The sequence below is a fragment of the Bombina bombina genome, chromosome 5, assembly GCF_027579735.1.
Source record: "Bombina bombina isolate aBomBom1 chromosome 5, aBomBom1.pri, whole genome shotgun sequence".
NCBI lineage: Eukaryota > Metazoa > Chordata > Amphibia > Anura > Bombinatoridae > Bombina > Bombina bombina.
In genome coordinates this window covers 815,420,376-815,439,591 of record NC_069503.1, presented here as the reverse complement: position 1 = coordinate 815,439,591, position 19,216 = coordinate 815,420,376, and the positions used below count along the sequence as shown (strand labels likewise).

The 19,216-nt window shown below is 35.1% G+C and overlaps 1 protein-coding gene across 6 annotated transcripts in view; it reads left to right on the top strand.

The window, feature by feature from the left end:
* The window catches only part of PTPRM (protein tyrosine phosphatase receptor type M), a 1,348,209-nt gene that overhangs the window by 787,450 nt on the left and 541,543 nt on the right, over positions 1-19,216 (top strand). For all 6 annotated transcript variants that reach the window (XM_053714931.1, XM_053714930.1, XM_053714929.1 and 3 more), the window contains one exon: positions 1,228-1,264. In XM_053714931.1, the coding sequence (XP_053570906.1) occupies positions 1,228-1,264 (37 nt within the window). The remainder of the gene's footprint in view (positions 1-1,227; positions 1,265-19,216) is intronic.

The following is a 19,216-nucleotide window of genomic DNA, read 5'->3' as shown; positions in this document are numbered from 1 at the left end:
CAAAAAGTTTAGTATTTAAAACGCTATTTGTTAAGGCAGTTGATTTAGAACATTATAAAACACTAGAAAACTGCTAGAAAAACTGTTTTCTGATATATTTGAATAGCGGTATTGAATTTTCCCCATGCAAAGTATAGTGTGCGTTATCACACCACAAATACGTAGGAAACTCTTGTGATGATTGTGTTGTTGCAGAGTTTTAGAATGGAATAGATTCAAATGTAAAAACCTTGTAAAAAGTTGTGCAAGGCATTGTGTACAGGAATTCGTGGATTTATAGATAGGAATAGGGCAATGTGTATTAATATCACATTACTGCCATAAACCATGTTTTGCATTTTAGTTCAAGTCACTCAGATATACCGTCTAGATATGTATAAATGCCTTCATTAAAAAATATATCAGACATGTTGAGGTATGTCAAGTTATTTACAGAAGATCCAGGAAAAAAAACATATACATGAAAATGGAGATGTTACTCCTTCAAAAGTTGAATTAAATATTTTTATACCAATCTCAATGTTGTGTGTATGTGTGGGTGTTGTTAAAATATTATTATCTTGCATCATAATATGTGTAGAAAGATAGATAGAAACATAAACAGATGCATTCAGTTGTGCTATATATTTGTTGTCCTTTGAAGTTTCATATAGCTTAGCAATCACTTTTACTACTATTACTTCTACTGCTACTGCTACAAATAATGCTAATAAATATAATAATACTAATAATAATCCATGAATAATCATAATCAACCAGCATAATGGTAATTTTCGAGCCTGTTTCATATAAACAACCTCTTGAATTAAATGTTTACTTACAAACTTTCAATAACGGACATCTTGCTTTGACAGGCCTTTGGTTGGTGCAATAATTTTACAGGGAAGCTATTTTTATTATGTGGTAAACACCATGTCCGTTATAAACAGAAGATACAGGTTTTAGTAATGTAGTGCTATTTCTGCGCAGTTCATTGTTTCACAATATTGATGAAATATCTGTTTTGTTTGTCTTAGTTTTCTGTTCTGTTTGTCTTATCTTCCATACTTCCATACTTATGTTACAAGATCTACTGCAAGTAGCAGACTTACTAAATTAGTTCACAAACAATACACAAACATAGAATAATTATTCATAAAAATGTGAGTGTATTATATCAGGAATTAATATTATTTACATGACACAATGAATAATAGGGTTTTTTTCTCTCTTTTTTTTTTTTAACAGGAAACCAAAATTGATTGTGTAAGGATAGCCACAAAAGGTATGCTGAAATAAATGTTTAGTTTTTAAGTTTTATTTATTCATTCTAAATTTGTGACTAAATGAAATTGTTGAAATGATTGATCAGTCTAATGTTAAAATGAAACCTTTTCAACACATAACATAAATCTCTGTTTTATCTGGGGAAATTAGGAGATCTCACTGTTCATTAGATTTGGATTTGGGTTGTAAACATCGAGAAATTAAGGCATTAAATTTCATAATCAGTTTCTCTAAAGGAAATTCCTCATTACAACCATTCATTGTGATACAATCCTTACATTTCATATACAATGCCACTTCTAAAGAAGTATAAATAAAATTATAGTTCTCAATACTGACTTGTTTGTTTAAGAAGACGTAGAAAAAAAAAAAACTATAGTAAGAAGTATTTTGTTTTTCACAAATACCAACAAGTGGTATGATAAAATCTAAATTAAACATAGCTATAAATATAAATAATACAATGTTTCTCTATCTACTTGCTGTCTGTAAGAGTTATACAGACATATTATTTCAGCCAATAAGCTTTCTTTGTTGATCCTTTTGACAAACAGTGAAATGCTGAAGTAGTTCCTAGACTTTAATTAATATTGCTATATAAGCAGTTTTTTGTTTTTATTGATATGTTAATCTTATCAATAGGATTCAAATCACACACTTTACTATATCCAGGGAATTGTGGTTCTGATTTATTTTAATTAGCAAACCAATTTAATAACATAACTACGAAATTTATGCACAAGGAAAATTTTAAAACTTTTTTAAAACTGTATATTAAAGATGGGTGATTGTCTTCATAATCAAATTGGAATATTTTTTCAGAATATGCACTATGGCATTCTTAATGTATTTATGGAATGATTATGACAATATTTATTTAACCTTTTTTCCACCTTTTTAAAACAGTCTCTATCTAAATTGCTGTATACACGTTTCATGCCTTTTATTCAAATTTCAATAACCTGCACATCCAAATTTGAATATTATCGATGTAGATTTTGTGATTAACCAAGCAAATGTTGCAGTGAGAGTCTACCACTCAAATTTGTAATGAGGATTGCTCAAATAATTTACCCTTTAATAATCTTTACCACAAATCTAAATTTCTTGAAAAGAAAATTGTTTATACACTAATACTTTGTAATGTGAGATCAATCACTTGTTTTAATTTCATTTTAATTACAATACATTGACATGTTTTTATTTTAATTTTACTACTTTTTGATCATTTGAACATTGTACACAATTTAAAGAGACATTATAGTTTTTCATTTTACTGTGTAAGACAAAAGAGAACGAATCATATCTGAATAAAAGACATAAACACTGTTTCCATCAGAAAATGCATGTTGCAACCTATGGTATTTATTTGTATTGTCAGACAGGGACAATCCCACATCTGTATTGGTGGGTAGAGAAAAGCATCCACACAGCTAACAAGGAAAATATGTGAGCATCAGTCTTTTAAACCTAATATTTTTTTTCAAAAGCTCTCTTTTTATTTGATCAAATTAAAAATTAGTACTTAAATTAAAAATGTTGTGCTTCACTGCTTATTTATTATCATAATTATTTTGCTGCAATACTAAAAGTTACTGATATAAATACATTGTACTTTTTATACATTTTTCTCTATGGGCTCCATTTATTAAGCTGTGGATTCAGCCTTAGAGCCACCACAGTGCCTGCTTACATGAGTGAGGCAATGATAGTTAAAGGGATACTGAACCCAATTTTGTCTTTCATGATTCATATAAAGCATGCAATTTGAAGCAACTTTCTAGTTTACTTGTGTTATAATTTTTTCTTCATTCTCTTTGTATCTTTATTTGAAAACGCAGAAAATTAAGCATACTAGCTGGCCCATCTTTGGTTCAGCACCTAGGTATAGCTTGCTGATTGGTGGCTAAATGTACCCACCAATTAGCAAGCCCTGTCCAGGGTGCTGAACCAAAAATAGGCTGGCTTGAAAGCTTACATTCCTGTTTTTCAAATAAAGATACCAAGAGAACAAAGAAAAATCGATAATAGGAGTAAATTAGAAAGTTGCTTAAAATTGCATGCTCTGTCTGAATCATAAAATAAAAATTTGGCTTCACCATCCCTTTAAGAAGCAGCAGGCTTGAAGGGACATAAAACTGATTTCATGATTCTGATAGAACATACAATTTTAAACAACTTTCCTATTTACTTCTACTATCAAATTTCCTTAGTTTTCTTGTTATCCTTTGTTGAAAACCAGGGATATAAGCTCACGAGTGTTCATGTGTCTGCAACACTAAATGGCAGCAGTTTAGCAACAATGTTATACATTAGCAGGAGCACTAGATGGCAGCACTATTTCCTGTCATGTAGTGCTTCAGACATGTGCATGCTACCCACCTAGGCATCTCTTCAACAAAGAATAGCAGGAGAACAAAGCAAATTGTATAATAGAAGTAAATTGGAAACTTTTCTTAAATTGTATTCTCTATCTAAATAATAAAATATTTTTTGGGGGGTTTAATGTCCCTTTTTTAAAAAAACTATTGAGTGAGGCTGCATGACCATTTACTGCTGCAGCTGCAATGATAAATACAGGCTTCCATCTTGTTTTGATGCAGGTTTGACACATTCCCACCTGGAAAACTTGTCTGCCCACAGCATGATAAATGGGCCCCTTTATAACTACATAACTGTTTTGTGGACACATTAATTTCAAGTATAATATTAAATAAGCTTGATGGGTTGAAGGGAAACTAAAGAATGTATCCATATGAGTTTATTTAAATCTAGCTTTATTTATAGTTCACAATCAATATGTATCTGAAACCACAAAACATTTGTTTCACGGCTACAATTACATTGCATCTTAAATAGATCCATTTAGATCTGTATCTGTAGTCACAAGTAATACATTGAGCATATTCCTTTGACTATTTCTTTCATTCATCTCTGACAGGAAGAATCCATTTTCTCAAGGGAATTATGATTGAAGTGCAGTTATTCTTATGAAGGTTGCTTTCCTTTTTATTTTAGAGATTTACTTCAAAGTTAGATTTTTCCCCCTCTCTAGCTCTTGGCCTTCTTTGCTCATATAAAGTGCATTTAATGGGTTCTACATGTATATCTTACATTGTAGTTGTTGACCTCTCCTTGGTTATCACAAAGTGTAGTCTTTCCACATTTAGTCTGAAAGAATAAAATGGTTGGGCTGTAAAGAAAATATAAGAAACTGAAAGCACAATCTCATAAAGTAGGGAATTGTGTAATAAGTAAAAATATGTCCCTTCCTAAAGCCAATAAAAAAAGCATTGAATTGGTTGCCATTGGATGTGATGAAGACAAATACAATATGCTAAATTATGCACAGTAAAACACATTGTAATATAAATATAACATTATTACACAAAATAAAAAACAAATTACAAGATATTTAAACTAATTACACCTAATCTAATAGCTCTATCAAAATAAAAAAGCCCCCCCAAAAATAAAAAAAAAACCCTAGCTTAAACTAAACTACCAATAGCCCTTAAAAGGGCCTTTTGCGGGGCATTGCCCCAAAGAAATCAGCTCTTTTACCTGTAAAAAAAATACAAACAACCCCCCAACAGTAAAACCCACCACCCACACAACCAACCCCCCCAATAAAACCCTAACAAAAAAAACTAAGTTCCCCATTGCCCTGAAAAGGGCATTTGGATGGGCATTGCCCTTAAAAGGGCATTTAGCTCTATTACTGCCCAAACCCTAATCTAAAACTAAAACCCTTAAAAAACCTAACACTAACCCCCGAAGATCCACTTACAGTTACATCCATTGTCAACGAAGCCGGGAGAAGTCCTCAACAAAGCAGCAAAAAGTCCTCAACGAAGACGGGAGAAGTCTTCATCCAAGCAGGGAGAAGTGGTCCTACAGACGGGCAGAAGTCTTCATCCAGACAGCATCTTCTATCTTCATCCATCTAGCGCAGAGCGGGTCCATCGTCAAGACATCCGGCGCAGAGCATCCTCTTCTTACGACAACTCCCGACGAATGAAGGTTCCTTTAAGTGACGTCATCCAAGATGGCGTCCCTTAGATTCCGATTGGCTGATAGAATTCTATCAGCCAATCGGAATTAAGGTTGAAAAAATCATCAGCCAATAGGATTGAACTTCAATCCTAATGACTGATCCAATCAGCCAATAGGATTGAGCTTGCATTCTATTGGCTGATTGGAACAGCCAATAGAATGCAAGCTCAATCCTATTGGTTGATTGGATCAGCCAATAGGATTGAAGTGCAATCCTATTGGCTGATTGCATCAGCCAATAGGATTTTTCAACCTTCATTCCGATTGACTGATAGAATTCTATCAGCCAATCGGAATCTAAGGGACGTCATCTTGGATGACGTCCCTTAAAGGAACCTTCATTCGTCGGGAGTTGTCGTAAGAAGAGGATGCTCCGCGCCAGATGTCTTGAAGATGGACCTATCCGCGCCGGATGGATGAAGATAGAAGATGCCATCTGGATGAAGACTTCTACCCATCTGGAGGGCCACTTCTCCCGGCTTGGATGAAGACTTCTCTTGGCTTCGTTGACGATGGATGTCCGGTCTTAAAAACTGTAAGTGGATTTTAAGGGTTTATTGGGTGGCTTTTAGTTTTAGATTAGGGTTTGGGCAGCAATAGAGCTAAATACCATTTTCAGGACAATGCCCATCCAAATGCCCTTTTCAGGGCAATGGGGAGCTTATGTTTTATTAGTTTGGGTTTTATTGGAGGGGGGTTGGTTGTGTGGGTGGTGGGTTTTACTGTTGGGGGGATGTTTGTATATTTTTTAGAGGTAAAAGAGCTGATTTCTTTGGGGCAATGCCCCGCAAAAGGCCCTTTTAAGGGCTATTGGTAGTTAAGTTTAGGCTTGGTGTTTTTTTTTTATTTTGGGGGGGCTTTTTATTTTGATAGGGCTATTTGATTATGTGTAATTAGTTTAAATATCTTGTAATTTATTTTTTATTTCGTGTAATTTAGTGGGTGTTTTTTTTGTAATTTAGGTATATGTATTTAATTTAAGTAATTTATTTAATTGTAGTGTAAGGTTAGATGTTAGTGTAAGACAGGTTAGGTTTTATTTTACAGGTAAATTTGTATTTATTTTAGCTAGGTAGTTAGTAAATAGTTAATAACTATTTAGAAACTATTCTACCTAGTTAAAAGAAATACAAACTTGCCTGTAAAATAAAAATAAACCCTAAGCTAGATACAATGTAACTATTAGTTATATTGTAGCTAGCTTAGGGTTTATTTTACAGGTAAGTATTTAGTTTTAAATAAGAATTATTTATTTATTTATAGTAGGTTTTCTTTAGATTTATTTTAATTATATTTAATTTTGGGGGTGTTAGGGTTAGACTTAGGTTTAGGGGTTAATAACTTTAGTATAGTGGCAGCGACGTTGGGGGTGGCATATTAGGGGTTAATAAATGTAGGTAGGTGGCCGTGATGTTAGGGGCGGTGGATTAGGGTTTAATAATATTTAACTAATGTTTGTGATGCAGGAGTGCGCCGGTTTAGGGGTTAATATGTTTATTCTAGTGGCGGTGATGTCCAGAGCAGCAGATTAGGGGTTAATAAGTATAATGTAGGTGTCGGTCGATGTTGGGGGCGGCAGATTAGGGGTTAATAAGTGTAAGATTAGGGGTGTTTAGACTCAGGGTTCATGTTAGGGTGTTAGGTGTAAACATACATTTTGTTTCCCCATAAGAATCAATGGGACTGCGTTACGGAGGTTTACGCTGCATTTTTGCAGGGTTTAGGCTTTTTTCAGCCGGCTCTCCCCATTGATGTCTATGGGGAAATCGTGCACGAGCGCGTACAACCAACTCACCGCTGACTTAAGCAGCGCTGGTATTGGAGTGCGGTATGGAGCACAAGTTTGCTCTACTCTCGCTTCTTGTCTTTTAACGCCGGGTTTATAAAAACCTGTAATACCAGAGCTGTAGGTAAGTGAGCGGTGACAATAACGTGCAAGTTAGCACCGCACCCCTCATACCGCAAAACTCGTAATGTAGCCGAAAGATAGATAAATACATAGGGAATGATATATATAGATTTATCTATATATCTGTATATATTTTTAATTAATAATAAGTGCTAGGTTACAAGTGGATCGCTAAATTATTGTGCTCCTGCAAATGGACAAATTTGCCGTTTGCGGGAGTGTGATAATTAACCATCCATTACAAGTGGCTGGTCATTGTTACTGAGAGCTTGCGGTAGCAATTAGGACAGACCTCTTGTTAATTTTCTAAAAGTGCCCCAAATACCCTCAAAATAGAGTTTAGGGACTTCAAAGTTGGTTGGAGTGGGGTGAAAAAAACGGTACTGCCTTTACATTGCAGTCTATGGGAACTGTGTGTGAAGAGCATGTGTCATTTTCTGCCAATTTTTTTACTACCTTAATAATAAGACAGGTTTTCATCTCTGTTTTAAAACTTAGAATTAGCTTCAAATGATTTGACATGAGTGGTGATTGAAGGCATGTTCACTGGCGCAAACAATCCATTAACTTTACGTTGATAAATTCTGTAAGCAGACTTTGACTCAAAAATACATGCAGATCACAAGTTGGCGCCTTGATAAATAGGGCCCATAGTAATTCCCGACAACAGTCCTCAGACTGTCCAGCATTGATGATAATGTTAAGTTTCCATCACATTTACACTAATAGCAGGTGGAAAAACATGCATATGGAAGAGTTAAACTAGCACTAACACAGCTGGGCTACATGGTTAAAGGGACATGAAACCCCATTTTTTTCTCTAATGATTAAGATAGAGCAAACAATTTTCAGTTTAAATTTGCTTTATTCTCTTGGTATCCTTTGTAAAAGGAGCAAAAATACATTACTGGGAGGTAGCTGAACACATTGTGCGAGACGATCTCTAGAGGCCTATATGGGCAGACACAAATCAGCAGCTAGCTCTGAGTAGAGAAAACTGGGTATGGGTGTACCTAGGTACACACAAGCCCAAAAGGGGGTGCTTCCCAATACTAAATCTAAAAACAATAGTGACTAAAATAAAAATAGAAATAAAAAATATAATATTATAGTGTATATATAAAAACCATACACAAACAGAACACAAAAGTCCAATGTCATCCAAAAGGCGGCAGCACTCTGTCAAAGGACGGTCAAATCCTGGTGTGTGATGATCTATGGAAAAAAGAACAGAGGCGCCACCATGGCCTAGTACCACCAACACAGTAGCTCCGAGTAGTGCATTTCTGCTCCTTAAAGGGGCACTAAACCTAATTTTTTCTTTCATGATTCAGATAGAGCATGCAATTTTAAGCAACTTTCTAATTTACTCCTGTTATCAATTTTTCTTTGTTCTTGCTATCTTTATTTAAAAAGCATGAATGTGATGCATAGGAGCTGGCCTATTTTTGGTTGAGAACCTGGGTTATGCTTGCTTATTGGTGGGTATATGTAATCCTCCAATAAGCAAGCGCTATCCATGGTACTGAACCTAAAATGGACTGGCTGCTAAGATTTACATTCCTGATAACAAGAGAACGAAGAAAAAATGATAATAGGAGTAAATTAGAAAGTTGCTTAAAATGTAATGCTCTATCTGAATAATAAAAGAAAGAATTTGGGTTCGGTGTCCCTTTAACTTACCTAGTTATTCTTTAAACAGACAACTCTCTGATATTTTCAGCACAATGAGGTCTGATAAGTTATGGTGTAGTGTTTCAGCATCCTCAGAGAAACTCCACAGTACATCTTGGTATATATTGTTTTCACATAATTCCTGAAATAAATATTACTTATGCTAGATGAAATGTAGATTTGGTGCTTGGAATGTCTATTGCTCATTAACTACTGTAGCAGAAATCAACTTGAATTAAATGTGCCATTTCCATCTAATTAAGGGGCAACTATTTTAGTATGATCCAGTTCAACATTTTGGACAACTAAAGCAAATATCTTTAGTCATGAAATATAGCAAATGTCCTTGATTAGTGAACCTTAATGGAAGTTATACAGTAGCACATAAACACAAAGTTTGAAACAGTTATACTTACACATTGATGGATGCATTTGAATGAAACTTCTGCAGTCTTATTTTCACATATGAATAGGAAAATTAATAATTTAAGGTCACAATTTTTCAGTTTTAATACAGAGAATAACTGTCTTATTATTATTGAGGCAGTCAGAAAATTGGCAGAAAATGACACATGCTCTTAATAATGAATAGGTAAATACACACTTTGCATGTACATTGTTATGCAGATGTGTTTGTGCTTTTAATTATGAACCAATAATAATATTTTATTGAACATTTCTTTTTTTTCTATCATTTTTACTTAACATGATTAGTCTGTAAAGTACCAGCGATGCTAAACTAATATATTTTCCTGGAATAATACCATAAAAATGTTTAATGTTGCCCTATATAATACAATTTTGACTATATTTTAATAGTTTTGTAATGAGTATTTATTAAAAATTTGCCTTTGCATCATACAGGGTTTAAATCTTTCTAGTTAGTTAATAAAGAACAAGCGCAACTGCATTATTTTGTAAAATGTACAGTAAACTGTGTCTGCATTTTCTTTTTTACCCGTCTGATTGCTTGGATCAGTGCAGGATTTAATTTACATTTGTTTCCTGCTGGCCAAAGACAAGGCAACAATATAAACATACTCAATGGGTGCACACCTGGACTGCCCTGAAATAGGACAAATCTGCACATTTTTCTTATTAAAGGGTAGTTATAAATGGTTCTAAACATATTTTGTGCAGATATTTTGCAGTGCATGTCTTTGTTGTTGATATGTGTGTGTGTATGTATGTATGTATGTATGTATGGATAGAGATAGATAGATAGATGGATAGATAGATAGATAGATAGATAGATAGATAGATAGATAGATAGATAGATAGAGTATATATAAAAATGCTAATGTAAATTATAATCTTTAGTTCCATTGAAAGAGCACTGTTAATAGTTGTTTGTAAATACATATAAGTCCAGGATAAATAAATATGTGCTGGTGGATGGATGATTTTGAGATATATTTTATTATTGCTCAAACAGCTGTATTAGTGAAACACTTTATTTTAATGTATTTATGTTGTGTTTGGGGCACTTTTTTTTTTCTCTAGGTCTCTACTCATGCTAATCCGTTGAGCGCAAATTTAATTTTCTCTCAAGCGAACGCGTTTACTTTAGACTTGTAGTATTGGTTATAATAGTGTGCCACTTGTAATCTAGCCCTGTTTTTCGTATGTTTGTTTTCCTTTAAACAATAAATATTTAATTGGGTTAAACAAGAAAGAAAATAAAAATGGAGGTGCACCTGACAATTTCTAAAGCGCTATCTAAGGTGCAAGCAGTTCTAAAAATAATAACAAAGAATTATATAGAAAGAACAAGTACCATGAGAAGTATTTGTCAAAGAAGGACCAAGGCTACACTCAAGATAAAACTGCACTTTATTACACAAAAAGTGAGCTTGTTGGGAGAAAGAGGGAGTTCAACCCCCTCCTACAAGTTCGCAAAACGAACATACTGATGGGTATTATATAAAGTACCAACATCAAACTGTGTGGATACGCTTGAGTCTCAATACACTGTAAGGCCAACACCTAAGAAATACAATATGTGAGCTCATTATAATGTAGCTGGCCGGCTGATATAGGTATCAGTCCTATTACAATCCTAAGTAGATGAGTAGGTAAAGGAGGGGCCCCAAAAACAACGATGAATGCAGAGAGTCCGTAATCAATCGAAGACCAGGCACTCAAGTGTCATACAACACGCACTGGTATACGGTCACAGTTCTCCCTAAATTACAATCAAAGCAAGATTTTTACGTGACAATATTAAATCACTTGTACAAATCACAGAGGTGCCACCATAGTGTATTTCCTAGGTGTTGGCCTTACAGTGTATTGAGACTCAAGCGTATCCACACAGTTTGATGTTGGTACTTTATATGTTTAATTCCCATCAGTATGTTCGTTTTGTGACCTTGTAGGTGGGGGATGAACTCCCTCTTGCTCCCAACAAGCTCACTTTTTGTGTAATAAAGCGCAGTTTTATCTTGAGCGCAGCCTTGGTCCTTCTTTGACAAATACTTCTTATGGTACTTGTTTTTTCTATATAATTTTTTGTTAATAAATATTTAATACCACAGATTTATATTTTTTTAACCAATGGTGTAATTTTTGGGGGAATTTAATGTAATGATTTTAAAGTAATAATAAAAATATTAATTATCTTTTTATTAATATTTAACATTCATATTATTCCATACATTTAAAGGGACAGTTTACTCAAAAAAATTCTCCCCTTTAATTTGTTCCCAATGATCCACTTTACCTGCTGGAGTGTATTAAATTGTTTACAAGTAGCTCCTTTACCCTTATATTGGCATTTGAAATTGTTAATTTAGCATGTGGTAACCCCACCTATTCTGAAAGTTTGTGGCCACGCGTACCAGCTATAGATAAGCTTTGTAAACACAGCCAGCAGAAGAAATTACACTCGCAGTGTGATAAAGCAGAGATAAGGTAATAAAATGTTGATTTTCCATTGTTCTCTACAAGTACTGGTGATTTTTTAAGGACAGATATAAGATAAAGAAGCAGGTATATGTACACAATGTGATACAGTAATGAGATCTGATTATACCTACAAGCTCAACCTATTTTATTAGGCTGTGGCTTCAAAGCACAAAATCAGAGCTTTAATATACAGAAATAAACCTTAAAAAGCTAATTTTCATACATTTTTTACTCTGCAGTTGGTAAAAAAAGCAATTGTAAACACATTAAGGGAAAAACTATTTTACAGTATACTGTCCCTTTAAAGACCACTTTAAGAAGTAAATATGTAATAACTCCAACTGATATGTTTTTAACCAAATATGTAATTTAAAGGAATTGAATTACAGATTTTATAAAAATCATACAAATATTAAATAACTATGTGTTAAGTATTATTTAATATTCCATACATTAAAGTATCTCTTTCAGAAGAACATATTTAATACCTCAGATTGATATGTTCTTAACCAATGGTGTAATTTTAATGAATTTAATGTACTGAATGTTGAAATAATAATGATATTAAATTATTATATTTCCAAAGATTACTCTACACAAATTATATGCATTTTATCTATGCATGCTGTCAGTAAGGAGCATAATCGTAGTTTTTTACCTTTTCAAATAAAATACGTACATTTGATTCATTTTATGTGAATACACAATAGGAATGAACCATTAAATGTCACACTTGCACAATGCATTTCTAATTATATTCACTACACATTAAAGCTCCCAGAAGAGAACTTTTAGTATATTTTGACACATATTCTACTGAACAATTTGCCTTTCTGAATTGGTATAAATGTTAACTGATATTTCAGGGATGCATATTATGTTTTTCATGCCACACACAATTAAAAGAGATTGGCCTTATGAAATACCAGTACATTACATTTTTAGAGACACGCTCTCATTAGATTACTGCTATATACTGTATGCCTACATATTAAGTATTTAGTTAAAGGGACATTAAACCCAAATTTTTTCTTTCATGATTCAGATAGAGAATACCATTTTAAACAACTTTCTAATTTACTTCTTTTATCTAATTTGCTTCATTCTCTTGATATTCTTTCGTGAAAAGCATATCTAGATATGCTCAGTAGCTTCTGATAGGTGGCTGCACATAGAGGCCTCATGTGATTGGCTTACCAATGTGCATTGATATTTATTTCACAAACAATATCTAAAGATTGCAGCAAATTAGGTAATAGAAGTAAATTGGAATGTTGTTTAAAATTGTATTCTCTATCTGAATCATAAAATATTTTTGGGGGGTTTAATGGCCCTTTAAGGAAAGTTGACCTTATGATTATTAAAAGAAAAAAAGATACATAATTAACAAAATGAGAGGTGAAAATTAAGGTAATGAAAAGTAAAAAATACAAACATTCTAACAATCAATCGAACCAAGTGAAATAAACGAATCTTTGTACAATTTGATTTACAAAGCATATCAAACCTTTTAAAGGTGAAAAATATTTTTTATTAAAAAAAAACAAAAAACTAATTTCTTTTAGAATTCACATAGGTCTTGATCGCATTCTTTACTATATTGGCTCCCAATAACAAGGATTAAAATTGATTTGGCCACTAAAACCCCACAGCCCCAAATTAGTTTTCACTAGAAAAGTTCCCAAAAATAGTTTTCGATTGTTATTTTTTAGTATTCAGGATAGAAACTGGAAATCCAACCACAATTAAGATATACAATGGCCATTTCACACATCTTAAGGTTACATTATAGTTGTTTTGAATTAACTCCTTTGTACAGTAATGGAAATTATCATTTACATGTGTCTGATTAAACTAATGTAATTCGAGTCCATACTGATAATTGATAAACAAAATGAATGCCATTTGTTTACAGGCATTATAAGTATACTGGGCATGTTTGCTCAATAATTATAGTGACACTTTTAATATTTTAAAAGTGTTTTCTTTTATTATTCTCCATCATTGATTGAGAAAGCACTGTTTTCTGGTTTGGCAAAATCTACATCTAAAAATTAAGAAAATTGCCGGAAATTAGTTTTTTTTAGAAGATAGAACGGTATCTTATCTAACCTTATAAACAAGAATTTTAATTATTTCCAGACTGTACATTGTGAATATTCTAAATGGCAAGGTTTACTCCATTGCAGAAAATGTTATCAAAACTGAAAACCTCCCTGTAGTGAACAAGGATAGTCCTTGTAGAACTTCTATTTCTGTAAGAAGAAGGTGGCACCAGTTTATGGATATTGTTAATTGAGATAATTAAAAACAGGAATATTTGGACTTCTGATCTTTTAAAGCAAACCCTTGTTAAGGATCACAGTCTTCAAAAAACAAGACAAAATGACAAACAGTTAACTGGTCTCAATGACGCAATGCATATTGAAATCCTGTTTATGAAAGTGAATGTAAACTTTGATTTAGACTCTTACTGGGTCTAAAATGAGGAATTTGGGCTCCTCCAATCATGGCTTTGAATCAGACACTGATTCCCCGGGGGGGGGGGGGGGAGCCGTGATTGGAGGATGACCAATCCATCATTTCTGACGAGTGAAATGTAAATTTTTATGAATTAAAGTGCCACTGTTTTTAATCAAATTTTTAAAAATGAAAAAAAAAATATACCTTTTAAACTTGACAGCCACTTCAGCTTCCCCTGGTCATCACAAGCCATTTTTGACATCAGAAATGATGGATTGGTCACCCTCCAATCACGGCTTCCCCCCCCCCCCCCCCGGGGAATCAGTGTCTGATTCAAAGCCGTGATTGGAGGAAGCCAGATAGCCAGATTCCTTATTTTAGACCAAGTAAGAGGCTTTGCGACGGGTGGAGGAAGCTGGAGCGACTGTCAACATAAAAAGGTAAGTATTTTTTCACAACAAGAGTGAAATGTAAATTTTGATGAATTAAAGTGCCACTGTTTTTAATCAAATTTTTAAAAATGAAAAAAAAAAAACCTTTTAAACTTGACAGCCACTTCAGCTTCCCCTGGTCATCACAAGCCATTTCTGACATCAGAAATGATGGATTGGTCACCCTCCAATCATGGCTCCCCCCCCCCCCCCCCGGGGAATCAGTGTCTGATTCAAAGCCGTGATTGGAGGAAGCCAGATAGCCAGATTCCTTATTTTAGTCCAAGTAAGAGGCTTTGCGACAGGTGGAGGAAGCTGGAGCGACTGTCAATATAAAAAGGTAAGTATTTTTTCACAACAAGAGTGAAATGTAAATTTTGATGAATTAAAGTGCCCCTGTTTTTAATCGAATTTATAAAAACCGGGCATTTTAGGATTAAAATTTACATTCACTTGAAGATAACAATACTGAATTAAAAAAAATATATATTTTTCAGAACCGGATTACTACAAACAGTTTCTAAGATGTTGCAATTGTGAATTCCATGTTTTTGATGTTCCTGCAGATCTTGTTTGCTGTATAAGATATCATATATTAAATACATATGTATATGTAAATTTGCATCGACTATATATAGTAAACAATAGAGCTTTATGAATCTAGACCATATATACAAAAGTACCTCTAAAATGTTGTCTATGGCCAATTCAGAGTGCCTTGCACATGCGCAAAATAATAGAATAGCACATCAAATATGTACAAATTGCAATTTCAGTACTTTATCAAGTATCTTTAGATGTCAAATTTGATAAATGTAAAATGGTCCTTAAAACCTGTTGAAAAGTGTTGAGAAAATGGATTTTGATTGCCAAGAAAATTTCAGCTCCCTGTAAAAATAGGCCCTTTTCATGGGAAAACACCTGTATATCATGATTGTGATCACTTTCAAAACAAAAAAATTGAAAAAACAAAACACCCGATAGACTGTGATCAACCCCATAATAAGTTAATGAAATTCATCTGTGTGAATTAAAAGTGTATCTTAATCTCATAATTAACCTTTCTTTTTAAAGATACGATGAGTCCACTGATTTCATCCTTACTTGTGGGATATCGCCTCCTGGTCAGCAGGAGGAGGCAAAGAGCACCACAGCAGAGCTGTATATATAGCTCCTCCCTTCCCTCCCACCCCAGTCATTCTCTTTGCCTGTGTTAGTGATAGGAAGAGGTAAAGTGAGGTGTTAGTTTAGATTCTTCAATCAAGAGTTTATTTTTTTTTAAATGGTACTAAAGTGTGCTATTTTACTTTAGGGTATAGCCGTATTCCTTGTCAGCCTCTAGAGTAGAGCTACAGGTGGCTTTAAAGCAATGGGAACTGGTGGGGTTTTAGCCTCACTGCGCCTCCCATACTTGTGCTGCCCTTATGTTGATGGTCTTAGAGAATATTAACTAAGGCCCTTCTTTGTTCACAGAGCTGAAGGAGGGAGCAAAGGACCTCTTGACACTATGAGACTCGTCATGCTGTCACTCAGCATTTAGGTAAGTGCAGTCTTTCATTTCTAGGGCTTTTGAACATATCTCAGAATTGGCTGTACACCTTTCATATCTTGGGATCTAAGGGCTCCTAGTAAAGGCTTCCCTATTTACAGAGTGTGTGGGTTTTCATGGGGTCTATGTTAACCATCACAGCTACATGTGTTCAGAGGGTGCTAGCCGTTATTAAATGCACTTGAGACACTGTTAGCATTTAGCTATACTCTTTATTGGCATTAGACAGAGACTCCTTTGGAACGGCTGTTAGCTGCAGGATTTTGGGCTGACGCTGGGATTATGTTGCCGGAGTCTGATTAATGGATTCCGGTTTTGCGGCTTGTGTTTTCACTTTGTTTTTACGATGTTTCGTGGTGGAGTGTGACGACGCCCATGATGGGCGGAGTTATGCTTGGCGCGCTTTACCAGTAATTGCCACGCAGTACTCTCTTCTTCTTCTGATAGTGAAGCTTCGCAAGTGACACCTTGACTGCATGGTTTGTTGTTAAAGCAAGCGGTTTTAGGCTCAGCTCTGGATTGTTCCTAGGAGTGGTCGGAGGACCATGGGGGCAGGTAGGCACTTCAGCAGAGCTGTTGAGGCGAGGTGCTATTGGTAACAAAACAGTTTTTTTCTGCAATTCAGTTATAACGATTTGCAGTACAACAGAAAAATTGTTGTAATTTTATTTCTTAAAGAGACAGTGTATTGTCAGGTTCTCTTTCTACTGACAACTCTCTAACTACATTATTATTTTTTGTACATTACTTCTGTTAATATGGATTCAGATGACATCCAAGCTGTAACTTGCTCTATGTGTTTGAATGCCCCTGTGGAACCTCCAGTTCCATTTTGTCCCTCATGTTGTGAGAGGGCCTTGCATTATAGGGACATAATTTTTTTTGATAAACCTTTGTCTAAGGCAGATGCATCTCAGGAGTCTATAGATGAGATACAAGGTATGCCGCAGCTTTCTCCCCAAGCGTCACAGCCCTTAATGCCCGCACAAGCAGGGTCATGTATTTCCCCAGTGTCTGCAGCATTTACATTAAAAGACATTGCTGCAGTGATGTCCTCTACACTTTCTGATGCGTTATCCAGTCTTCCTATGTCGCACGGCAAGCGTACAAGAAGGGACAACTATATAGGCAATTCTGCCCCTGATACCATGGTGGCAATTACGGATGCACCCTCCAGGGGTTCTGAGTTGGAGAGTACGGAGGTGCTCTCTGAGGGTGAACTCTCTGAATCAGGGAGTGCTTTGCCCTTGACGGATCCTGATGTGGTTTCCTTCAGGTTTAAGTTTGAACACCTCCGTTTATTACTGAGAGAGGTGTTGGTTACTCTGGATGACTGTGACTCAATAATAGTCCTGATAAAAAATACCATAATATCACAAAAAAGAAAAAATGCGAAATAAATGTGATAAGAATATAATAGAGACTTAAATAAAGTTCATATAAGGATATATGGATTCTTTCCTGGGAATCTTCAAACTTCTGATCTCTCTTGTTTCATCATGGGATGGAGCTTTAACCAAGCTCAGGTGAATGCGCACACCCACTTTATATTGTTGGGTAGACAGTTACTTTCACAGGATGTTTGAATAAAAAGATTTATTAAAATACAAGTGTAAAAAGCGTCACAAGAACTGCCGAAACAGCATATACATCAGGATTTAGGCAATACAATTACAGATATTGCTCCAAGTGAGCTAAACACAATACCAGAGACAGTAGTGAGGAATGCAGAAACTTAACCACAAAACCTCCCGCTTGAATGTCCAGCATATGTTGCTCTCCCTTTAGGTGTGCAGGTACTTGCAAGGACGCCACTTAAAAGATATATCTATGGTGTTTTGGCAGTTCTTGTGATGCTTTTTACACTTGTATTTTAATAAATCTTTTTATTCAAACATCCTGTGAAAGTAACTGTCTACCCAACAGTATAAAGTGGGTGTGCGCATTCAATAATAGTCCTGCCAGAGAAATTGAGTAAGTTAGACAGATATTTGGAAGTTCCTTCTTACTCAGATGTATTTCAAGTTCCTAAAAGGGCTTCAGAGATTATTGAAAAGGAATGGGAAAGACCAGGTATTCCCTTTTCTCCTTCGCCTGTATTTAAAAAGATGTATCCTATAGGGACGCTATTAGGTATTCTTGGCAGACGGTCCCTAAAGTTGAGGGAGCCATTTCTACCCTGGCCAAACAAACTACTATTCCTATAGAGGATAGTTGTGCCTTTAAAGACCCTATGGATAAGAAGTTAGAGGGTCTCCTTAAGAAGGTTTACGATCACCAGGGATTTCTTTTGCAACCGGCGGCCTGCATTGTTACAGTGACCAGTGCAGCTGCTTACTGGTTTGATGCTCTGGAAGAGTCTCTTAAGACAGAGACTCCCTTGAAAGAGATAAAGGATTGGATTAAAGCTCTCAAGTTGGCTAATTTGTTTATTATGGATGCTTCTCTGCAGATTACTAAATTGGCGGCTAAGAGTTCGGGCTTTGCCATCTTAGCACATCGGGCTTTATGGTTAAAGTCTTGGTCTGTGGATGTGTCATCCAAGTCTAAGCTTTTGGCTATTCCTTATAAGGGGAAGACCCTGTTCGGGCCTGACTTGAAGGAAATTATTTCAGATATTACGGGAGGCAAGGGTCATCTCCTCCCTCAGGATAAAAAGTCCAAACAGAGAGGGTGACAGAGTAATTTTCGTTCCTTTCGAAATTTCAAGGGGGTTCCCTCTTCCTCTTCCGCTAAACAGGAAGGGGTTTATTCACAAACCAAGTCCACTTGGAGACCCAACCAGTCTTGGAACAAGAGTAAGCAATCCAAGAAGCCGGCTGCCACTACCAAGTCGGCATGAAGAGTCGGCCCCCGATCCGGGACCGGATCTAGTAGAGGGCAGACTTTCTCTCTTTGTCAAGGCTTGGATAAGAGACGTTCAGGATCCCTGGACTCTAGAAATTGTGTCTCAGGGGTATC